Genomic DNA, 24,487 nt, shown 5'->3' with positions numbered 1-24,487 from the left:
ATGAATTCAAGTCTAAAGCATTTATCAGATCTACCAAGTTTAAATCCATTCATTAACTGATGAACCTTTACCTATCAGATAACGTTAGGGATTAGAGAGGAAAGACTTGTATCCGAAACTTTTCACTTTCTTTCTTCAATACCCACTTGATATAAAGGGTAACAAGTGGTGAAATGGTCAAAAAGATTCCACAGAGAAGTAAATAAGCTAGAAAATCCACACACGCAGCTGATGAAACTCAGATCAACTCTAATTTGAGTTTACTTTCCATTCCATCTCCGCTTAAATGTATATTTAGGCATCTTTTTTTTTTTTTTTTTTAAATCTAGTGCTTCTTCACTCACACTCTAGTATTGTTTCCATAAGTTTGATGGAATGGAAAATCAAAAACAGTTAATGATAGCAACAGAGTCAAATGTTTTTTGGAAGTTGCCTGGCAATAAAAAGTGTATGTTCTGGGCTTCCCTGGTGGCACAGTGGTTAAGAATCTGCCTGCCAATGCAGAGGACACAGGTTCGATCCCTGGCCTCGGAGGATCTCACATGCCACAGAGTGACTAAGCCTGTGCGCCACAACTACTGAGCCTGCGCTCCAGAGCCTGCAAGCCACAACTACTGAGCCTGCCAGCCACAACTACTGATGCCCGTGCACCTAGAGCCCGTGCTCTGCAACAAGAGAAGCCATGACAATGAGAAGCCCGCACACAGCCACAAAGACCCAACACAGCCAAAAATAAAAACAAAACAAACAAACAAAAGTATATGTTCTATACTTTTTTCCTAGTACTAAAAATACCACAAAGATAAAAAAGTGAACTTTCATTATAACTATTACGAAAATTAATTACATCATGGAAAGGTGAAGAGATGGGGATCAGTAACAGCGACTTGAAAGAAAAAGAAATTCATTCATTACTACCACCAGGTTGAGTTAAACCAAAGTACTGAATTAAGGCAAAAAGGACATGGAAAAGGATGACAATGGGTGTCTAGAAAGAGTTGGTACCGCTAAAATTACACCCTGTAAGTAGCCTTATTTCATTCATCTTTCCAATAATGATCAAAGCCAGACTTCTTTGAACCTCTTCACATTTGTGAAAACAATGATGACAGGCCCTCAGATGAGCTTTCCATTGAAGATTTAAATATTCCCCATTAGGAATATGGTTCATAACACTGTTCTTAAAGGATTATTGCACAATATTTTATAATCTTGTTAGTATTTTTTAAAACTTATATTTATTCAGGGTTTACTATATTCTAGTACCTTCTTTGACATTTACCATAGACCAGGATTTGAACCTTTTCACATGCAAGACTTGGCATTCCCAAAGCTGTCCCTGGGATCTCAAAATAATCTGTCTTCCTGGGTTTCCATATTAGTAAAAAAAAAAAAAAAAAAAGGCAGATTTTGGATACATCTAAAACTCAGAAAGTTTAGTTATTTTAGGTAACCTAGCCTGGAAATGATTTTTTTTCTCTTATACATAGAAGTAAATAGGGATGATGAAAAGAGAAAAGTAATATATATTTAAAAATAATACTTGGAGAAACACATAGCAATAAGAAATATTCCAAACCAGATGGACCACTTACTAATAACATTGGAATAAAAATGGTTGGAGAAATCCCAGCAAGAAGATGTAAAAAGAACTGGACAAGTCAGGGGTCTTTGGCTGAAATTTCCAAATAGCTATACACTGGGGAAATACACCTTTGTATTACTAGTGCTAATGGACGGTTGAGGTAAATGTCATTGTAACTCTGTTTTTGATCAGTTACATCTTTAGCCAAAAGAAAGTTCTGATTTCCTGATGTTTTCATTAGGACTATGAAGGTATCAATATCTGCTTATTAATATATATATTTATATCAGGTTGATTCAGGGTTGCATGTAAATATAACATAAAAGTATAATTTACTAAACAGATAATAGGTATCGTTATTGGTTTTTTCTGTTTTATTAAACTGTTTAGAACAGGTAATTTAACCACAACATATGTAGCAGTAAAATTAAACTGCAGCCTTTGGAGGTTAAATTTAATTAATTAGTGAAGTATCTTCCTAAGTAATGAGTTCGTTTTTGTTTGAATTTATTTATCATACTACTTTAACAAATATGCAATAAGAAGGTTGAAGAACAAATTTTTTAAAAAAGAACAGCCAAGAAAAAGACTTCAATTACCCATTTTTACTAATGAAAACACCAGCTTTTATTTCTGTAGAAATAATAGTTCTACAGAAAAGCCACTTATAGCTCACGTACAAAATACTTTTGAAACACTAGTGCCACTAGGTTTGTTATCTTAAGCTTTTGCTAGGTGAATTTCACACCCAAAAGGTGTGTCATTCTAGTTCTTAGCAAATCGATTTAATAATCCACGCAAGGCTCCATCAATCCTAGAACCAATCTTTCTACCTATCACCCAAAACCAGGGTTCCATCCCCATTCATAATAACATTAGACGTGTCAAAACAATTGAACCTCCTATTCAAATTCCAGCTCTCTGCCCGTCCTCATCTTCTCCTCCATCATTCACACTGTAATCTACTTATACTGAATAAAGCCGATTGGGTAAGACCTGCTGAACTTGCCATCCTCTCCTGAGCCAATGGAAGGCGACAAGCATGGTGCCTGCCACTCAGTATGTCAAAACAAAATCCCCATCAATACTGACTCTGGTGCACCACCAAGAACTAGCTTTGACTAAAAGAGACGTTTTGTGAGCTAGTTCTTGTGAACCTGAGCTGGAAGACTTCTTATATGTCTAAACTAAAAGATAAAGAGCAGTGGATTCATTCTTTTATTTTACAAAATACTTAAATAGGTCACCTACGATGTCCAACGTTCTGTGCTTGGCACTGAGGCTATAGAAATTAATGAGACAGTGATGGTCCCTGCCCGTTGGATGGTGGTAAAATAATCACTTATAGCAGCCTTTACTGTGAGTTTTCAGAACTCTAGAAAATTCATGAGACTATTAATGAGGTTATGAATATAATTTTATGTAAATTTTATATATTCTATCCATTAGAGAGTAAAAGACAAATGTCCTATAGAAAAAAAATCTGTTCCTTTCTCTCCTGATTCTTTACTATTTCGGGGATGGGGAGAAAGGATCAGAAAACAATACTAGAGTCTGAATGAAGCAGTAGATTAAAAAAGAAAAAAAAAACACACCTAATTGTATAAAATTTCACATGCAATTTCAGGAGGTTTATTAGCCCTGTATTAGGAACTCTTATATTCCATTCTGGTATGGGAAAGTAATTATTATTATTATAGACATTTTCAAAAAATATATATAAAGCCACATGATATAATACCAAAGTAACTTTTCCTATAGCATCCTGAATATTCTTAATTCATGAAGGTAAAGGCAGAGTGAGCTGTAACACAAAGGACCTGAGCTTTGAGATTAAACATCCTGCATATGAAACCCAACTGATCACCAATTCTAGCCCACCAGTAAGTTGTGAAGTACATTTTACATAAGGAGCGTAGTATCCATATAAATGCAGAGATTCGAGCTTTTTCTAACAGAGATTTCCAGCTTGTTTTGAAAAAGCCAGTTCTGACTCATGTTGGTTTATATTCCCAAATGTCAACAAGTCAAATAGCATTTAGGACAATTCCTTTCACGTACATGTCACATGGCTGGTCCCTAGAGAACCTGAGTTTATCCCAAATCTATGCTCTACATAGCTGTGATGTTAATACCAGGAAAACTGGAAAGAGCCAAAATGGCCATCAACAAAGCACTGAGAGGGCTTCCCTGGTGGTGCAGTGGTTGAAGGTCCGCCTGCCGACGCAGGGGACACGCGTTCGTGCCCCGGTCCGGGAGGATCCCACGTGCCGCAGAGCAGCTGGGCCCGTGAGCCATGGCCGCTGAGCCTGCGCGTCCGGAGCCTGTGCTCCACAACAGATGAGGCCACAACAGTGAGAGGCCCGCGTACCGAAAAACAACAACAACAACAAAGCACTGCGAAACTAAATTATGTCACATCCACACCATGGAGAAGCAAACATCTATCACCTACTGTGTGACACCAAACCAAGCATTTTATAAATATGATACTTTTAATTTTTCCATAAACTCTCGTCAGATAGATATTAGTACTAAATGTCAGTTTACAGATAAAGGAGTAGGTTAAGTGGATGCCCAAAACTCACATAGCTACTAAGTGGCAGTGATGAGATTTGAACCCCAGTAATCTCCTCAGAACCTGAGCTATGCAGCATTTAAATAGCATGATGTAGACAGCTACTTACTGACAATGGAAGACTTCCCTCGTCTAGCAAGTGGAAATGAGCCTATAAAACTATGCACAGCACACCGGCATTTCTGGAGTGCTATGTGTTTGCAAGAAAAACATGTCCTTTCTTCTTAACTCATAGGTTGTTTGAATTACTTTATAATGAACATGTATTACCTTGAAAATCAAAAGACTACAAAACTATTTGCATATTGAGAAAAAGTTATTTTTTGTGCTTTGAATATGTTGCCCTGTACTTGTTTCTGCTTAGAAATAAAAGGTCTCAGAAATGACATTAAATTAGACTCATTGTTCTGTTAATTTTTTCCCCTGGATCTTAAAGTAAAATGCATTAATTATGAAAAACTGGTAGAATGAAGCTAGGACAAGTAAGGAAATTAAATTTTATTTTTGAAGGAGTGAAAAATATTTCAAAATATGGAAAATATTCACAATACATAAGTGATAAAGCAGGCTATGATTGTATTCACCTTGATACTGACTATACTTATACTCCCCCCAACCCCTGGCAAATATTGGAAGGAAACAGATCAAAATGATAACAGGGATCATTCTGTGATCAGCAGAAACTGGCATCTAACCTCAGACTACTAGGCTTCTTAGATGATTTCTACTGAGACAACTTCAGGCTCTACTGAGATGTCTCTCAGGATGTCTCTCTTACTTCACTTTTCTCATCAGAAGAATAGAGATACTGATTACTAACTGCTGTTTTCTTATGGAAAGATTTTTTTAAAATAAATAAATGTATTTATTTTTGTCTGCATTGGGTCTTCGTTGCTGTGCGCGGGCTCTCTCTAGTTGCGGTGAGCGGGGGGCTACTCTTTGTTGTGGTGCGCGGGCTTCTCATTGCGGTGGCTTCTCTTGTTGCGGAGCACGGGCTCTAGGCGCGCGACCTTCAGTAGTTGTGGCTCGCGGACTCTAGAGCGCGGGCTCAGTAGTTGTGGCGCATGGGCTTAGTTGCTCTGTGGCATGTGGGATCTTCCAGGACCAGGGCTCGAACCCGTGTCCCCTGCATTGGCAGGCGGATTCTTAACCAGTGTGCCACCAGGGAAGCCCCTGGAAAGATGTTTTTAATAAGTGATGATTGAATGACATAATGTGTGAAGAGTGCTCTAAGTACACACAGTACTTTTTACGAAGTTAACCATCATTATTATCCCAGGCCTTGTTTTTTGACGGCAGAACTAGGGGGGAATAGCTTTTGCTTCTCGACACCTGACTCAGAGGGTTCCTGGAGGGACTGAGGGAATCCGATTTGGAAAAACCTCCCCTGAATTATGTGAAGCAGAAGAGGCCCTGGGTGGCATCTGCTGCTGCCCTGCGTGCTGTGCCCGAGCTGTAACCAGCTTCTTGAGCAGAGTCGGCTTCTGCTGGTCCTGGTTGCATTCTGGGCTCCCAAAGACTAAGTCGATTTTTTCTTTGATGAGACTCCCTTCACAAACATCAAGACCCACTCTCACACTCTCTCCGCACTCCACTGTTCATTCTAATCACCTGCTCTCTAGATGAGGCCAGCTCACTGATGGCCAGATCTGATTACTACTGGATTGGGGGCCTCCCCACAATCCACACCCTCAATCACACTATATCTAGTCCTTCCTCCTCCCACAGGAAGTGTCTCATCCAGCGGTGTCCACCTGTGTTCGCTCAGAGTTTACCTCCTTTGTACCTTTTTTTTTTTTTTTGGCCACGCCGTGTGGCACGTGGGATCTTAGTTCCCCGACCAGGAATCAAACCCGTGTCCCCTGCACTGGAAGCGTGGAGTCCCACTGGACCACCGCCTTTGCATCTTATTCCAAGTGATGCCTGGCTCTTTGCTAGCTACCACAGGAGTGGGATCTGGTGAGCTTTATGAACGTGTCCAAAAGAGATAAAACTCACATTTTGTTCTTTTCCTTATATTAGCATTTGAAGAGGCAGCAATACCTTAACTCAAATGGAGTAACTTCAGGATTTCAGGCACCTTTGAGATTGACTTGCTGATGTGCAACCATTCAAAAAGACCAGCCTACCGGAAAGGGGGGGGGGGCACCACCCCCAGGTTCTACAAATCACTTGTTTTGTTTAAACTCCAAATCCAGTGCCTACTTATGTCACAGGATTTTAGTAAACTCTGCAAAGAAGATAGAGCATGTGAGCCTCTGAGCACAGGGGAGAGGCACGGTGTTCACAGGAGCATTTTATTGGAACATAGCATTTTATTGGAACGTAGAAAAACAGACATTCAATCAAGCTTTTCTGTTTAGTTTTGGTTTTATTCATTTACTATTAATTAGGAATGAGTGGAAATCACTTGAACTTGGTTTTGGAAAATTTAAAAATGCCCACTTGATTTTGATGTAAATTCCAGTTGAGATTCTCGCTGCCAGTCTCTCAGGTGGCCTAAAGTCAAGGGGCTTGTTTATCTTACTATGAAATTCCCAAATGCTCATCACAGTGTCTGGGTCTCAGTGAACACAGAGGAAGGCGCTGGTCTGGGACAGGGTGAGAGTGGGGCAGAGGAGAGGAACCTGGCAACCTCATAACCCTTGGGTCTGGGCACTGGAGAACCCTCTAGTGAATGAGCCGGCAGAGAAATGCAGCACTTAATTCTCAGGGCGCCTGCTTTCGTTCATGAATGAAACTGATAATCTCAATCTAAAATTCCCAAGGGCACACCTTTTAACTCTGCTACAGTAATTGCTCATGTATATATTAACAGCTCTCAAAAACCTGGACCTCATTGACTAATTGGAACAATCTGTCTTGTAGCTGTAATGATTCTTAATATAAGAGCTCCACTCTGGAAGAACAGACCTTAAAAAGATCATTCTTCGGAGCTGCACGACTCACCCTCAGCCTCGCAGCATGAGGCAACAGAATGAATGTGTTTATTTGGGAGTAACTAATTCATCTGGGTCTTTCGCATCCTTAATACAAGAGTTAGTTTGAGGGGAGGATCTGCTTCTTTAAATGTCCTTTTTATGAGTGAATTGTAACTTTTTATTCTTGGGGATTAGACTCCCTTACCCTCTGAACCACTGAGAGGACAAGATGAAGATTCAATATGAGGACGTTGGTTTCTTCATACATATTACTGCTCACCCTTTCATGGGACCATATCCAGCAGTAGCCTAGATGCAGCAGGGAACATGACGGACAGACCCCTCTCTCCTCCAGAAGCTTACATGCAGCGTACATGGGTGGGGGAGGGGGAGTGAGTTAATAAACAAGTAAACAGGGCTTCCCTGGTGGCACAGTGGTTAAGAATCTGCCTCCCGGGCTCCCCTTATGGCGCAGTGGTTGAGAGTCTGCCTGCCGATGCAGGGGACACGGGTTTGTGCCCCGGTCCGGGAAGATCCCACATGCCATGGAGCGGCTGGGCCCATGAGCCATGGCCACTGAGCCTGCGCATCCGGAGCCTGTGCTCCACAACGGGAGAGGCCACAATAGTGAGAGGACCTCACACTGCACGTACTGCAAAAAAAAAAAAAAAAAAAAAGAATCTGCCTGCCAATGCAGGGGACAGGGGTTTAGGCCCCGGGCCAGGAAGATCCCACATGCCGCGGAGCAGCTAAGCCCGTGCGCCACAACTACTGAGCCCGTGAGCCACAACTGCTGAAGCTCACGTGCCTAGAGCTCGTGCTCCACAACAAGAGAAGCCACCGCAAAGAGTAGCCACTGCAGTGAGAAGCCCGCGCACCGCAACTAAGAGCAGCTCCCTGCTCACCGCAACTAGAGAAAGTCCACGTGCAGCAACGAAGACCCAACACGGCCAAAAATAAATAAATTAAATAAATAAATCTGTTAAAAAATAAACAAGTAAATCAATAAGCAATTTCAAAAAGTGATAGGTGCTGTGAAGAAAATGAAAGTGGGTAACAGGAAAGAAAGTGGCTGAGCTGGGAGGGGAGAGAACGTGCAACTGATAACGGGTAGGATCAGGGAAGGAATGAGCTATGAGAAGCGATAAACAGGGAGAGAATATTCTGGACTGAGGAAACAGTCAGTGAAAATGGGGGGTCGGGGAGCAGGAGCCAGATCAAGTAGGGCTCTGCAAGGCGAGGCCGGATTTTGGAATTTGTTCAACATAGGATCAGAAACCGGTGGAGGATTTTTCTTTTTTTTTCTTTTTTTTTTGTGGTACGCAGGCCTCTCACTGTTGTGGCCTCTCCCGTTACGGAGCACAGGCTCCGGACGCGCAGGCTCAGTGGCCATGGCTCACGGGCCCAGCCGGTCTGCGGCATGTGGGATCCTCCTGGACCGGGGCAAGAACCCGTGTCCCCTGCATCGGCAGGCGGACTCTCAACCACTGCGCCACCAGGGAAGCCCCTGGTGGAGGATTTTAAAGAAAACAATGTAATGCAATTCAAGTGTTTACAAGAAACTTTGGTTACTGGATAAGGAGTGGACTGTTGCAGCGGCAAGATGGACCTGTTAAGAAATTATAACACTGGTCAAAGTCAGAGACGGTGATGGCTTAAACCTGGGTGGAAATAGTGGAAAAGAAAGTAAACGGATGGATTAAGGATCTGCTGCCTCACGGAAGGAGAGGATTCACACATAATAATAATGGGAATACTGAATAAGCTCTTAGAATGTTCCAGTCCTGCTGAGAGCACTTTACATCTATTAACTCAAATGAAGCCTTCCAAAATGGGCTTTGTTTTTATCATTGTCATGTTTAATCATTTCCCCACGCTACATTCTTCCCTAGTGGATAACATATAGTATGTAATCAAAACTGGTATATAATACCTATTACACAAGTACAATTTGAAGATGACATAGAGATTTAAAAGAATTTTTAAAAACTGAATGAAATGCGATAAAATACTACAGACTGTTCAGTGACCCACAATTTTCTCTCCTCAAATTGTTTTTTTTCCTAACCAAGAAATACAAATTTTCTAAGATAACGTCAATATCATACTTCGTCTCGATTGATATGCTCTTCCCTCAAAACAACCAGAATTCAACCTCTTCCCACTGCCCCCATCTCTGGCACATGCCAACAACATCTCTCTTGAAATATTATAATCATCTTCTGACGTCTGTTCTCCACGTGCAAGTGCAGCCAGAAGGATCCTTGTAAAATATAAGCCAGATAGCGCCGCTCCTCTACTGAGAACATTCCAAGGGCCTCCCATCTGGCCTAGAGTAAAAACTACAGAGCTTCCCATGGTCCACAGGCCTCATATCATCGGAACCTTGACTGTTTTGCTGACTTCGTTCCTATCACTCTGCCCTTGCCTGCTCAAGCAGGAGAGGCAGGCTTTGGCCTCAGGGCCCTAGCACCTGCTGAAATAAAGGTCCCTTGAGGCCAGGGCACATTCTGTCCCATGCAGAGAAGGCTCTGTTCACCAACTGAACAAGCAAACACTGTCGATAATTTAGAAACTAAGGCAGAGTGTAAGGAAGTCATTTGAACATTTATATAGACGGCATCCAGACACAGAAAAGGACTCTCTGTGGAACTACCTGACACTGCCTGTCCCCGTGTATTCATTCCCTTCATCATTAGTCCCGCAGGAGATACAAATAAGAAGAGTTCCATGGTCACCTGAGTTGGGGAGACTCCAGTTAAATGAAAATTATGCAGGTTTCTCTACTGGAATATTTCTCAAGAGTTTTACTGTATTGGCTTATTATCAATCTATAAGAGGAAGACATATCATGCAGCATTTCCTAAATATATCTGACGACAGATCACTTTACACAGAGCACTGAGACCCACTAACAAGAACCTAGAAAACAGACTAAGGGCATATTTTTCTAAGGGCGCTACCTACGTATAGTTACGATATTGCAGCCCACACTTACGCTGCCAGAAAATAAATACAAATAAATAAAGTGATGAAAAAAGAGAAAGAAGAAAGAAGACAGAGATAGAGACAGGCAAATTCAAAGGCAGAGTCAGGCTGAGAAATGTCAGAAGATCATGGGATGGGTTTCCTTTCACTCAGAGCCTTCCCTGATCAGAGAATGGTAAAAAATGAAGCGTCAATTAAGAAGATTCCCTGCACACTGAATTTTTTATAAACCAATGCAGTAAAGGTTTTAATAGGGAAATTCAAAAATCAAAGTTCTATCTGTATAGAAAGAGCTGGAATTTAGAAGTTATTTTACTATTAACCCAAGTATCTTTCATGTATTAACCTGAGTTTTTTTTACAGCCTTGTCTTCTAAGATATCCTCAAACATTTAAGAGATAAAATTTTATTTTTTTTAACTAAAATAGGGTTTTGGTAACTTTGCCCAGCGGGTCTCCGTATATCGCAGGAAATGTACCCAGAGGAATATCTGTGCTGCACACAGCGCCAGGCCATACAATCCGGAGACGGAAGGTTTAGGAATCCATTCCCATCCCATTAAAGTGGGGCACTATGAAATTCTATGCCGGGGATTTAAAGGCGAGAGAGGAAATAGACTTCCTTTCAATCTTGACTTCTTTCTATTCCTTATAAATCTTTCCAACTGTCCTTTCTGAGTGACGTCGGCACTACAGAACTTCTTAAAGGCTTTAGATTTAAGATGGCTTGAAACCTTCCTGTTCAAATTTTGACAGGACAAAAGAAAAGTGGAGGTGTGGGGTGTCTTTCTGAGCCAGATGCCCATAAATCCTCTTGACCTGAACTTACAATACATCTGATCTGGCCGCCTGAGGTCCATCCCTGCCCTCGGCACAAGGGCCTCCCTAACCAGCTCTATGTGGCTTCCCCAGCCTGCAAATGGGTTCTGAGAAGAACAGTGTTCAAGGCCCCAGGAACGCACGTTGTGAAAATAAATAACGGGAAACAACCTGAAAGCTTATAAAGGAAAAAGAGAAAACCTGTATCACATCCAGGGGAAGGCTCTTCAACAACCAAGTCAGACTCCAATATAAAAGTCAACTACTGATTACCTTTTTTTCTGTTGGAAGAGAAAAAGTGTAAAAATGACCACAGATTCAGCATAAAGATTCCTCTTAGAGAATTTCTGTTAGTCTTTTGGCTGGTTTATTATCTCAATTTCGTTACTGAGGTCTGGAACCCTTAAGTCTGGCACATTTTGGGTACGGTAGCCACAGCTGTATGTGGGTCCTGAGCCTCTGAAATGCGGCCAGTCTGACTCGGGATGTGCTCTCAGTGTAAAATGCACACCGATTTCAAAGACGGTACAAACAAAAATGTAGAATATCTCAGTAATAACTTTTCATCTTGATTACATGTTGAAATAGAAAATTTTAATGTATTTGGGTAAAAATAATAGATGATTAAAATCGTAACAATGATTATTACTGTATAATATAAATTGTATAGAATAAAATGAATTATTCAAATCACGTCTTTCTCTTTACCTCTTGTAAGGTGGCTAACCGAAAATTTTGAATTACAATGTATGGCTCGCATTCTGTTTCCTATCAGACAGCGTTGCTCTTGACGTGATAAAAAATAGACTGAAGTGGTCAAGGCAGATAAAATGTGGAGTATTTGCTACAGGTATCTCTACCCAAAGAGCTGATGGCATTTTCTGTTCCCTTTACTTCTCCTCTTTGTATGTTTTACTACTGGTTCAGCCATCGTTGAACATTTGAAGCCCTTTGATTTTTTTTTTTTTTCTCCTCTCCTGTTACACAATAAACAGTGGTTAAGATTACAACAAAAGGGCTTCCCTGGTGGCACAGTGGTTGAGAGTCCACCTGCCGATGCAGGGCACACGGGCTCGTGCCCCTGTCCGGGAGGATCCCACATGCCGCGGAGCGGCTGGGCCCGTGAGCCATGGCCGCTGAGCCTGCGCGTCCGGAGCCTGTGCTCCGCAACGGGAGAGGCCACAACACTGAGAGGCCTGCGTACCGCAAAAAAAGATTACAACAAAATTATTTCTACTGCATTGGTCAGTCTAAAAACAACCTATACTGATGACAAGAAAAACAATGAAATAACTTATCAAATAAAATGAATGATTTTGGAGACAGAGGAACCCAGATTCTGGAGTACTAGTAGTAAACCTCAGCTGAGCCACTCAGCGTCCCTGAAGCTCAGTCGTGCCATCTGTAAGCAGGGTACACAGTAAGAGCACCTCTTTCATAAGGCTGGTGAGATCTGAAACATTCCAGACATAGGTAAAGCTTATTAAATGGTGTCTACAGTATCATGTCACAATCACAACCACCAGTGAGACAGGCTGGGACCTGGGACCCTTTACTGCAGTGTTTGCTCTGGGACAAACGTCTCCTCAAGCAACAAAATACAAAGAAACGATAAGGGTCTAGAAAATGACTTCATGCATGCAGCAGTCCCAGTCGGGGCAATTATGAACAATAAGATACCAAAGGGCCAAAACCCAACTGCCATTTCTGAGACGCAAGAGCAAAAGCAGGGTATTGCATATGAACCCTGTAGACAGCACCACCGAGGGGGCAGGCAGACCACCAACGCCACCCCTCCAGCCCGATCAGCCCCCCACCCTCACCCCATTTAAGGAACCAGCCTGACCTCCTAGGGCTCCCTCAGCACCAGTCCTGGTAAAGGCTTGCCTGAATTACTCACGTGGCCCCTTATCAATTTCTATTCATTCAAGAGTCCAAGGACCCGAGTCGGTAACACCAGCCCCACCCTCCAACACCACCACGGCCCCCCTAAGCCTTCTTTTTGGTTATACAAGCCCCGCCCCCCATGGGGTCTTCAAGTTTCTATATTGAGAATACCTCCAATTTAACCAAGTTTCTTTTCAGAGAGTGTCATCTGCTCATCTGAGATTCTCAGTACGATCCAAACAGTTACCAGCGCCCCACATGTTGGTGACACAACATCAAACAGTCCTGAGTCAAGTTCACATCTCAGGATGACTGTGTGTGACGAGAACTGTCAGACATCACGAAGGGACCAAGGCTGCTTCCGCCTCACAAAACCCGCTCTCTGGCTTTGTACAATCAGGCATGCACTTCTCCACTGAGCACACTCTAAGTACTGGGGCCTACTCAAATGTTCTTCTTCTTCTTCTTTTTTTTTTTGTGGTATGCAGGCCTCTCACTGTTGTGGCCTCTCCCGTTGCGGAGCACAGCCTCCGGACGCGCAGGCTCAGCGGCCATGGCTCACGGGCCCAGCCGCTCCGCGGCATGTGGGATCTTCCTGGACCAGGGCACGAACCCGTGTCCCCTGCATCGGCAGGCGGACTCTCAACCACTGCACCACCAGGGAAGCCCCCAAAGTTATTTTTAATAGAAAAAGTCTCAATCTTCCTTCAATGACAATGACTTCCTTCTATTAGTTTTCTCTAATGACAAAGCAAGATAGTATTGAGTTCAGAGACACCAAACAATTGTTTTGTGAACAAGCCTTCTTGGTTTTATCGTTTTCAAAATAATGGAAATCCAGATCATGATTGGTATTCTCTGAAAACATTTATTACAACAGGACTCCATTTCTTACAAGGAATATGGGTTAAAGGAGGAAAGGAGAAAGTTATGAACCTCATTTCCAAAAGAGTGATGGTGCTAACTTACACTGGTCACGTGAGTTTGGAAAAACACTGATTTAAATACAGTCAACCAGATTTCCTCAATGGAGGACTTCTAAAAGCCTTTGGTATGCCGATGCATAAAGTAAATCTTCAAGAAGGCATTTCACATGGCAACCTTTATTTCCAGCAGAAAAGCGGGGATACACGAACGAGCGCCAGGCAAACTGCACTCATCCCCCTTAGTTCTGTTCTAGAATGTCACTCCACTGAAGCCAGGACTTAATGTGGCAGCTCGATCCCTAGCTGGACTGGTCCACATCTGAGTTGCGCAGTACCTGCCATGCTTGCGTGAGTGGAGAGAGGGTGACACGGGGTGAGGCCTCTGCGTGTGTCACAAGTGCATAAGCTCACCTGGGACAGGGAAGGCAGATGCAGGTCACCTGGACATAACCTAGGGGTCCAGTGCAAGACAACCATCTAACTGGAATGTGACAGAAGCACTGGAAGAACCAAGATCCAGTTCACAAAATGAAAAGCAAATCATTAGTCTGACTCTAGGTAGGAAGGTAGGGGCTGGACAGACAGGAGGGAATACAGAGCCGGTGGAGGTAACATACCCACAGACGTGGATACTGAAGGCAACTGCAGGCTCAAACAGAATGTTCAATGGGAACCGATCACGGAACAAGTTCAGCCTGACACTAGCAGCTTCTTGTCCCCTGGACAAACCTTAACTTGGACTAAGAATGTTGTACAATACCAGGACAGAGCAGAGAGCAGGGTGAGAGTAGTACCCAGACATATCCAGCCCAGCGGGGAGACAAATAATTCAGTGTGCTTGTGTCATGGGTGGTAATAACCTTCGCTCTTTGGAACATGAACAAGCAGTGCCACGCTATGGACCCAGTTTTTAAAACACAGGTGTTCTGTTATTATTGATATTTATGGTGCAAAAACTAATTCAGCAGTAAAATCTGATGTGAAGAGATGTGAAGCTACGTTGAATATTGATATTTCCCCCTTAGTGTGAATATTCATCCGCATGCTGCAGAAATATGAATGCATTCAAGGGGTATAGGCCCAGACCCCACTATGTGTCCTCTGTAAATATAAATGGCATATGCACCATCATGCCTTTCTAAAAAAGATTCCAAATTCTAAAACATCTGGCCTCAAGGGTCTCAGCTAAGGGACTGCAGACCTGTACCATATGGTAGCGTGTGCATGGTATATATTAGGAAAAATGTATTTTCTTCTACTCACTTGCTAAGATGCTCTAAACTGAGCTGAAATGAACCAGCTGTGAGTTTCACTGGAAAGGGCACACACAATTAATTTGGATCATTTAAGCTTACTGAAGACTTCAACTCATAAAGCACCAGTAAGTCTGAATCAACAACTCCTGGATCTCTTATTGTAATAAACAAGATTTTAATTACCTCAGACAACAAGCATGCAATGAACCTCTACCTTAATGGAGCTCTCAGAGGGTTTTATCTGGAGGTTTCTCTATGCACTACCTCCAACTTCAGTTATCAGTGGAAATACCGCATGATTCAATTCCTGTTAGTGTTACATGAACCCTTATTTAAAACAGGGAATAAGTGTGGGGTGGGGAGAATATTTAGGATAGGGTAGTAGCCGTCACAGATGACTGTGGTTGGACAGATAATACAAAGAGGAGTGGCCACAGAAGAACTCAAACAGGACGACTATATTAATCACAGGAATATTTTGAGCCCTTTGACTTTAAGGATGCTTAATCACATCTGCAAAGTCCCTTTTGCCATGTAAAGGAATAAATACATTCACAATTTTCAGGAATTAGTGAGTGGACATTTTTGGGGGGAGGGGTATTATCCTACCTATCAAAATCCCCATTGATCTCTCTTTACTCCTTAAATGTACCAAGTATCACCTGTCTCAGGGCCTTTGCACACCCCTGTTCTAGGGGCAGGCTCCAATTAATCTTTTCCCTCTTAATAAGTATCTGTCTCCACCAAGGTCTTCTGTCTCATGACAAAACGTCCCTCTCCCTCAGAGACTATATCACAACTGATATTACACAGCTGTTTATGGGACTCTTCGGTCAGTTTCTGTGTCATGACTAGAGTATAAATATCTTGAGGGTGGGACCCTCTTTCCTCTTCAGCTTTGTAACCCAGCACCCACATGACAGAAGGCACTCAAGAAAAATTTGCTGCTAGACAAGAGATAAAGCTGAATAAATAGGAGGTGAGTGCCTCTGAGGATCCAAAGTGGGTCTAGTCTTCTAGCCTTGTCATCTGATTCCACCTTTCTTTTCTAATTTTAACTGAGCTATAAAGAACGCTGCTATTTAAAGACTTTTGTTTCGTTTTCACAAGGACATTTTTTTTCTACTAGACTGGATGTTGTGGGGTTTTTTTGGCGGTATGCTGGCCTCTCACTGCCGCGGCCTCTCCCGCTGCAGAGCACAGGCTCCGGATGCGCAGGCTCAGCGGCCATGGCTCACGGGCCCAGCCGCTCCGCGGCATGTGGGATCTTCCTGGACCGGGGCATGAACCCGTGTCCCCTGCATCGGCAGGCGGACTCTCAACCACTGCGCCACCAGGGAGCCCTGGACTGGATGTTTTTAAGTATAGGAACTACAAGGCTGAGTCCAGGATTTCAGCCAGGAAAGTGTGGAGGCGTTTAATTTCTCAAAGTGTACAAAGTTGTTGTAGATGACCTCAAAGAATTCCTGGGAAGCAGCAAAACCTACAAAGTTGGGTTTGTTGCAATTTACCCTCAGGGAGCAGATCCAGAGTCTTGTGGGGCATATGCTTAAAATTCAACCTGCAGCACTGGAGCACCGAGGGAGCTGGTAAATACCCAAGGTCATGACTTAATCCCAAATGGAATCTAAAGAAACCAGGACCAGCGATGCTCTGACCCATAAAGCAAGGTACATTTCCTCTCCAAAAGCTGCAAGAGGGGGCTTCCCTGGTGGCGCAGTGGTTGAGAGTCCGCCTGCTGATGCAGGGGACACGGGTTCGTGCCCCGGTCCGGGAGGATCCCACACGCCGCGGAGCGGCTGGGCCCGTGAGCCATGGCCGCTGAGCCTGCGCGTCCGGAGCCTGTGCTCCGCAATGGGAAAGGCCACAACAGCGAGAGGCCCGCGTACCGCAAAAAAAAAAAAAAAAGCTGCAAGAGGATGGAACAACTTTGCCCTGAGTCTTCTTTATTTAAATCTACTTCAAATGATGCCACATGAGTAAAGGAAGGCTGGATTCCACTAAACATACTGCATTCTCTACCCTAGAGTCTCCTAATAGTGACATGTTGGCTGGATAATTCTTTGTGGTGGGGCTGTCCTATGAACTGGGATGTTGAGCAGCGTCCCCGGCCTCTATCCACCAGATGCTGGTAGCATATCAATGCCCACAACAGTGACAACCAGAAACATCCCCAGAAAACACGTAATGTCCTCTGAGGGGGAGGATATTGTCTCTAGTTGAGAATCCCATCCCAGTCTTCCACAATGACTCTTCTCTGACTCTTTATAAAATAAATAATGTCCCCAACGCGGATAAATTACTACATGGTACATTATAATTTTCTCACTTTCATTTTAATTTCTTGAAAAGCATTGTAGTTATGTGGAAGGACATAAACCAAGTCTGAGATGTTCAAACAGTGTAAAAATCTCAGGGAGAGCTGGTGTTAATAAAGAACTCAAATAAAACAATTTAACATATCACAGACATGTCTTCCGCAAAAGTGAGCAACTTTTCTGTGCATATTTTATAGTTCAGTTTGCTCCCGTTACCTTTAATCTCTGAAATTCAAGTTCCTCCAAATACAACCACTAAGTAATTTAACATGTTTATCACATTAGAAAAAAAAAAAACAAGCTATGAACCAGATGGGCTTCAGTGAAGCACCCAGTTAATATAGGCAGCCTTACCATGTGACATGACTTAGAAGAAATAAATTCGAATAGCTCGGTCAAAAGTAAGTCTGGGCATTGTAGCTCCCGTTTGTAATTAGTTTCTGAATTTCATGGCCATCTTTGAGTAAAAAACAAAATGCATTTAAAGTAATAAGTTTTCAAAAGAATATGCATCTAGTCTATTCATTTTTCCAGACTCAAATAGGAGGAGACAGGCTTTAGGGACTGTGATTGGGAATGAGGCAGAAGTTCCCAGTTCCTTCCTCCAGAGTTTTTCTTTTCCAAGGCAGCGGCCAAATTAAGTTTTCAAACTTCCAAGCACAGGTCTTTTGTCCGGAACAACATTAACTAAACAAATGGCAACCCATTTCTAGGATAAAGAAGCTTTAGAGCAAAGCTAGCTAGGCACAAATTCTCCCTTCAGCGACACTGCCAATGCGAACTGGCCAGCAGGAACAAAAGAGAAACCCCAAACTTAAAAAATCTGATCAACTTGGCTTCTAGGAATCAAGTTTTCCAAGTACAAATCAAGCTAAGATTTTAAAGAAATGATTCATTCAACATAAAAGGAGAAAGAGAGCCCATTAAGTAGAAACTTTAATGTGACTAGGACAGGAAGTCCCAAGGATAGAGGAATCCTAATATGGGAAGAATACTTGATACTGTGAATTTGTCAGCTCAAAACAAGAAAAAAATATGCAGCACTTTCTCAGCATGGTGATCTCCGGTTTCTCAGGCAATCATGGATAAGAAACAAATCGATATATGAATATAAGCATCTATAAACAAAGAAATACTATTGATTTTCTCCTCTTAAAGGGATTTTTCACCTAAGGTTCAAGGTTGTCTGAAGGATCCATGAACGGGCTTGAGGAGTGAGGTGAGTGATGAAACCCTACAGATTATGCCCAAATCTGTGTGTACATACATGGATTTTTCTCTATGGAGGAGGATTGAAAGTATTCATCAGATGACCCAAGTAGGTCATGACTTACTAAAGTCACAGAACACTAAGAGCTGTCACTCCATGTTTGAGTACAGCCACAGGTTTGGGTACAAACCCTCTCAGTTCTTCTACAAATCTGTAAAGCTTACCACGTGGGCACCCAAACAATCAACAAATATGTCTGTCCCGAGGAAAGAATATTCACATCCTGATCATGATTAAAGGTACAAAAATAAGGTTAGCAATGGAACAGATGTGTTGTCCCCACCAAAGATTAAAAACGGAGTTTGGAAACAAGCTCCCTCCCTCAGTCGCCAAAAAGATACACATGACCTACTGCACTACCCGTTCTTCACGGATCTTTGAGAAAACTGACTCAGAGGAGGTAAAATGTCAATCCCGCAAAGTTAACAGCGAGTCATACGACCAATGGCCACAGCCTCCTTCTCAACAGCGTGGACAGCACACAAACCTTAAAGCAGCTTTCCTACTGAGAGATGATTCTGAGTCCCCTTCACATATCAGTTACCTTTTCTGTTTTCTAAAGGGTGAAAACGAAGTGGCCAGAGTTTCGTACAGAATGTCACTTTGGAAAGCAGGGTTTCAGAAAGGACAGGGCAAAGAAGCCGCATCGAATGAAACAAAGGGTCCGAAATCATCTACCAGGGGTGAGTCTACTCAAACCACGATGCCCACAAGGTCTACATGCTTCGCCAGTTAAACAAAGATGAGGAACTTGAGGATGGCTATCTAGCTGTCATGCTGTATATAAAAGATTTCCAGAGACAAAGGCAGGGACGGTACAAGTTTGATTTGCAAGACGCCTGGGGGTAAAGACAAAGCATCTCTTTAATGTCAAGACCCAAAGCACAGCTGCCCCTGACATCTCAAGTTTCTCTCACCTCCACAGGGAACCGCCTGCCGTTGATGCTGTGTTCAGAGCCTGCAGAACCATTGCTGTGGCCCCAATGAAATTCCACCTTCTCAGCTTTGAATCTGCCAGGGAGGCCAGCACCGCTGACAAAATAGTCGTCTTTCAGAAGGATGGCAACTGTGTAAAGCAGAAGGGAAACGACAGTGAGTTTCAAAACCACACTTGAAAGATTGCTCCTGTGCTTCAAATAAAAGTTCATGATTACATGATGGGAATTACTTCCCATATACCTGTTAGAAAGCAAGTCAAAAACATTAGTCTGAATAAATAAGCACATTCTAGCTGCAGAACGCTCTCAAGAGCCAGTTGACTCTAACTCATGAAAATTCCCAGAGAATGGTCTCAGAATTTCTTAACCATTTCACAGTTGGAAAAACAAACAAACAAACAAACAAAAAACAGACAATGATAGAGTAAGTGGCTCTGAATCAGGGTCTCCTAAATCTGCTTGAAGATCAAAATTATTTTTCCTTTTTAAACACTGATTCCTGGGGCTATCCCAAGATTCAAGGTCTGGAATGAGATGGGAAATATATATATAAGTCAGTTGCAGAAGACATGTTTCTTTGATCAGAAAACTTAAGCAAGGCGTCAGGAAACAAAATTTGTAGGTTCTACCAATATTAAGGAAATAACAGTGGGAAGACAGCTGGGATTGGGAAATATCTTCATATTTGATAACGGTGTCCAGGAAAGTATAGTGAAAATTCTACTCATTAAGTCACTCAAGTAACTGCAGATAAGTAGATTTACTTTACTATGTCTTTTAATTCTAAGCATAAGAAAATTTTGCTTAGCCCATCCGGAAGAACACATAAGAAGTCCTTAACATAGAAAACCTCAATCAATTCAAACCCTAAATTTCAAAATCACATCTCTCTTCCTTGAAACATGGAAAAGAGAAATCAAGAACAAATAACTTGGGCTTCTACTACCAGAAAAATTATTTTTCCAAAAGGAATGTAATATCCAACTGGATGAAAAAGAGATTTTATTTTATAAGTCATACATTCCCCCCCCCCTTTTTGTTGTTGTCTAAAGTGAATTCATTCATTCATTTAACAAACACTTATTGGCTGGTGAATACGCATAACGCTCCAACCAACATACTAAATGGCCTGTGATTGGAAGCTAAGCTCATTTAAGGCAGGGAAAAGCTTTCATATCCTCATTGTCTCCTCTTCCTAAAGAGATGCCAGTTCAAGCCTTAGAGAGAAATCCTGCATGAAAATTAGGTCTCCATAAAAGATAGGGACTAGACTAATGACCCATTTCTAAAACAAGTGCAATTAGTTTCAGGACTTCTCTGTAAAAAGGGAAGCATAGCTAGTGGGAAGAAGCCACATAGCACAGGGAGATCAGCTCGGTGCTTTGTGACCACCTAGAGGGGTGGGATAGGGAGGGTGGGAGGGAGACACAAGAGGGACGAGATATGAGGATATATGTTTACGTACAACTGATTCACTTTGTTATACAGCAGAAACTAACACACCATTGTAAAGCAATTATACTCCAATAAAGACGTTAAAAAAAAAAAAGAGCAAGCGACGGAACCCTGCTTGTAATAATCCCTTTTTACTGCATTCAAAGGCAGTTTTCTCTCAACTTTTGAAAAAGTTACAGTGAACATTCAATTAGTGGGACAGAGAATTAAAGGATAAAATGAAATAAAAGCAAGTGTTTCTCATGCTGATTGAACATGCTATGGCATGTTCCTTTACTGTGTGCTAGGCATGGTTTAGAAGGCTTGGCAAAATTTTTCTGTAAAACGTGAGACAGTAAATATTTAAGGCTTTGTGGATCCTATGGCCCTTGCTGTAACCACTTAACTTGGTCTTAGTAGCCCAGATGCAGCCAAACACAATATGTAAATGAATGGGTGAGGCTGTATTCCGATAAAACTTTAGTTATCCACGTTAAAATTCGCATATAATTTTCACACGTCATGGAATATTCTCCTTTTGATTTTTTTCCAACCATTAAAAAACCTAAGAACTAGCAGGAGGGGTTGTCATTTGGTGATCCCTAGAACACAATATATTTTAGAAGACAAACTATTGTGTTAAACCAGTGTTCCAAAGCCCAAATACCTATGAATTAGCTCAGTATTGTCTTTAACACTGTTGATTACTCTCAGCTGGCTGCAGATTCTATCCATAACATTTTGCATCCAAAAGATGAAGACAAAGAATTTTGAGCGCATCTGTTACAATCATGCAGGGACTCCACAGCATCTTATAAATATTTGATTTTACCTAAATCATTTATGTCTCTGTCAGGGGTCATTTTACTTCTTTTTCATAAATAATTAAAAGCATAATTAGGGAACTGTACAACCTGAAACACTAATCTCATTTTTCATTTTACAGTATTTCTCACTAGAGCACACAGCACACTACATGCACGTACTGCCCCCACCTTCCGAAAGCGGCTAAATTTTTGTTTACATGTAACACTGGAAAGAGAGAACTTGCCCAGCCACCATGCAACACTTTTCTGATGATCACTGATAACACTGCTCTGTTTCACAACAAAATGTACCAAAGGTAGCCGCTGCGGAGCACAGAATGTAGGAAGGGCCATGAGCTCACGGGATGGACGGACCTGGGTTAGAATCTCATTCTGCCACTTAACAGCGGGGTGACCTTGGGCAAGTTACCTGACTTCTGTGTCTTGGTTTCCATCATTATTCAAATGGCAATGACAGTGCCTACCTGGTGAGACTGTTTTGACGCCTGAAAGAAATCGCACGCAGAAAGCACTTAACCCAGTGCCAGAAATTCAGCAAGCACAGTCAATGCGGGCTTTTGTCCACCTACCAATAATTTCTAGAGACGTGGTCGGAGTTCATGCAGCAGCACAGAAGGGCAACCACACAGGTGCAACTCTCCGTTTTCAGGCAGAGCTCCATTTCATTTACTTATTAAAAAAAATTTGTTTTTAAATTTACTTATTTATTTATTTATAGGTGGCCACATTGGGTCTTTGTTGCCGTGCGCAGGCTTTCTCTAGTTGTGTTGAGCAGGGGCTACTCATTGCAGTGCGCGGGCTTCTCATTGCAGTGGCTTCTCTTGCTGTGGAGCATGGGCCCTAGGCTCGCGGGCTCAGTAGTTGTGGTGCACGGGCTTAGTTGCTCCGAGGCATGTGGGATCTTCCCGGACCAGGGCACGGACCTGTGTTCCCTGCACTGGCGGGCGGATTCTTAACCACTGGCCACCAGGGAAGTCCCCAGAGTTCCATTTTAAAGCAATATTGTCTTTCCCACAAAACAAAACATGTCCTTGAGCAGGGACAATAAACAGCAAAGGTAGGTGTGACCCAAATACTTGAGATGTTAAGTGTTGAGTGGCTGCTCTGAATTTACTAAAACACTGAGTAAAACACAGATTTCCATGATTTCTATTCTTTCAGTCACGTCAGTGAAAAGAAAATCCCAGTTTGATGCTAATATGCCCTCCACCTTTCAACGATACTCATTCATTTCCCCCTTTACCGAAAAGTAAATACGTAAGCTAGAACTTAATAACGTTGGTACCTTTGATTTATTTTCACAGATTACAGACATAATTTTTTACATAAGTCTATCCTTGTCAAATGCACAGCGTTTTGCATTAAGGTGTTGATAAAATGTTTTGCTTTAAAATCAATTCATTTAATTAAAATCAAGTGCATCAACTGAAAAACAATAAGTAAACGATACTACGATAATAATGAATAAATACATTTTAATTTAAATTTTAAAACAGTAGCACCAAGAGTGAATCTGGATAAGGTGACATTTAGGAAGGTAGCAAGCAACAGCTAAAGACTGGAGAAAGATGGGCCAGGAGGAGAAGGCAGGGAAGGTACCTAGGAGTGCACTGTCTAGAATGAGGCCCCTCTGGTTGTTCAACTGCTAATATGCATTGTGATGAAATTAAAGAAGAATGATGGAGGATGTGGAAGAAACTGGGAGCTTCAAATTCAGGGTTTTTAACCTGGAGTCCAAAGTCCAAAGCAGTAGCCACCCACAGACTTTGGGGTCTACATCCTCCTGATACAGGAAGTAAAATTCTGAGCATGGGTGCATAAACGAAGTCAGACTCTGGAGCCAGTTGGGTCTGAATTTGAGCCCTAGATCTGCCACTATCAGTTGTGAGAAAGTTACTGCATTTCTGGGTGCTTCAGTTCCTATTCTGTGAAACTGGAATAATACAACAGCAACTTCACAAGTTTGTTATGAGATCACAAGGGTTGACACATGAAGAATGCCCACAACAGTAACTCATTCACCACATTATAGCAGGAAGATGGCACTGTAAAAGCCCAGAAATAAACCCACACATATGCGGACGGTTAATTTACAACAAAGGAGCAAAGAACGTACAATGGAATGAGGACAATCTTTTCAATAAATAGTGTTGGGAAAACTGGACAGTCACATGCAAAAGAAAGAAACTAGACTACTATCTTATATTATACACAAGAATTAACTCAAAATGAATTAAAGACTTGAATGTAAGACGTGAAACCATAACATTCCTAGAAGAAAACATAGGCAGTAAGCTCTTTGACATGGGTCTTATCGATGCTTTTGCGGAATGACTCCAAAAGCAAGAAAAACAAAAGCAAAAATAAACAAATGGGACTACATCAAACTAAAAAGCTTCTGCACAGTAAAGGAAACCATTATCAAAACAAAAAGGCAACCTACTGAATGGGAAAAGATATTTGCAATTCATAGATCCAGTAAGGGGTTAATGTCCAAAATACAAAAGAATTCATACAACTCAACAACAACAAAACCCCAAAAATTCCCACTGAAAATTGGGCAGACGATCTAAATAGACATTTTTCCAAAGAAGACATACAGATGGCCAACAGGCACATGAAAAGATGTTCAAATCACTAATTAATAGGAAAGTGCAAATCAAAACTACAATGAGATATCACCTCACACCCGTTAGAATGGCTATAAGCATTGGCAAGGGTGTGGAAAAAAAGGAACCCTA

General features: G+C 42.0%; 1 protein-coding gene across 3 annotated transcripts in view; it reads right to left on the bottom strand.

The window, feature by feature from the left end:
• PTPRG (protein tyrosine phosphatase receptor type G) overlaps positions 1–24,487 on the bottom strand; it is a 739,476-nt gene that overhangs the window by 284,960 nt on the left and 430,029 nt on the right. For all 3 annotated transcript variants that reach the window (XM_027121285.1, XM_027121284.1, XM_027121286.1), the window contains exon 4: positions 19,465–19,613. In XM_027121285.1, coding sequence (XP_026977086.1) covers positions 19,465–19,613 — 149 coding nt within the window. The remainder of the gene's footprint in view (positions 1–19,464; positions 19,614–24,487) is intronic.

The sequence above is a fragment of the Aethalodelphis obliquidens genome, unplaced genomic scaffold, assembly GCF_003676395.1.
Source record: "Aethalodelphis obliquidens isolate GAN/ISIS:26980383/991018 unplaced genomic scaffold, ASM367639v1 scaffold22, whole genome shotgun sequence".
Classification (NCBI taxonomy): domain Eukaryota; kingdom Metazoa; phylum Chordata; class Mammalia; order Artiodactyla; family Delphinidae; genus Aethalodelphis; species Aethalodelphis obliquidens.
Note: the sequence above shows the minus strand (reverse complement) of the source record. Positions and strands in the feature narration are given on the sequence as shown.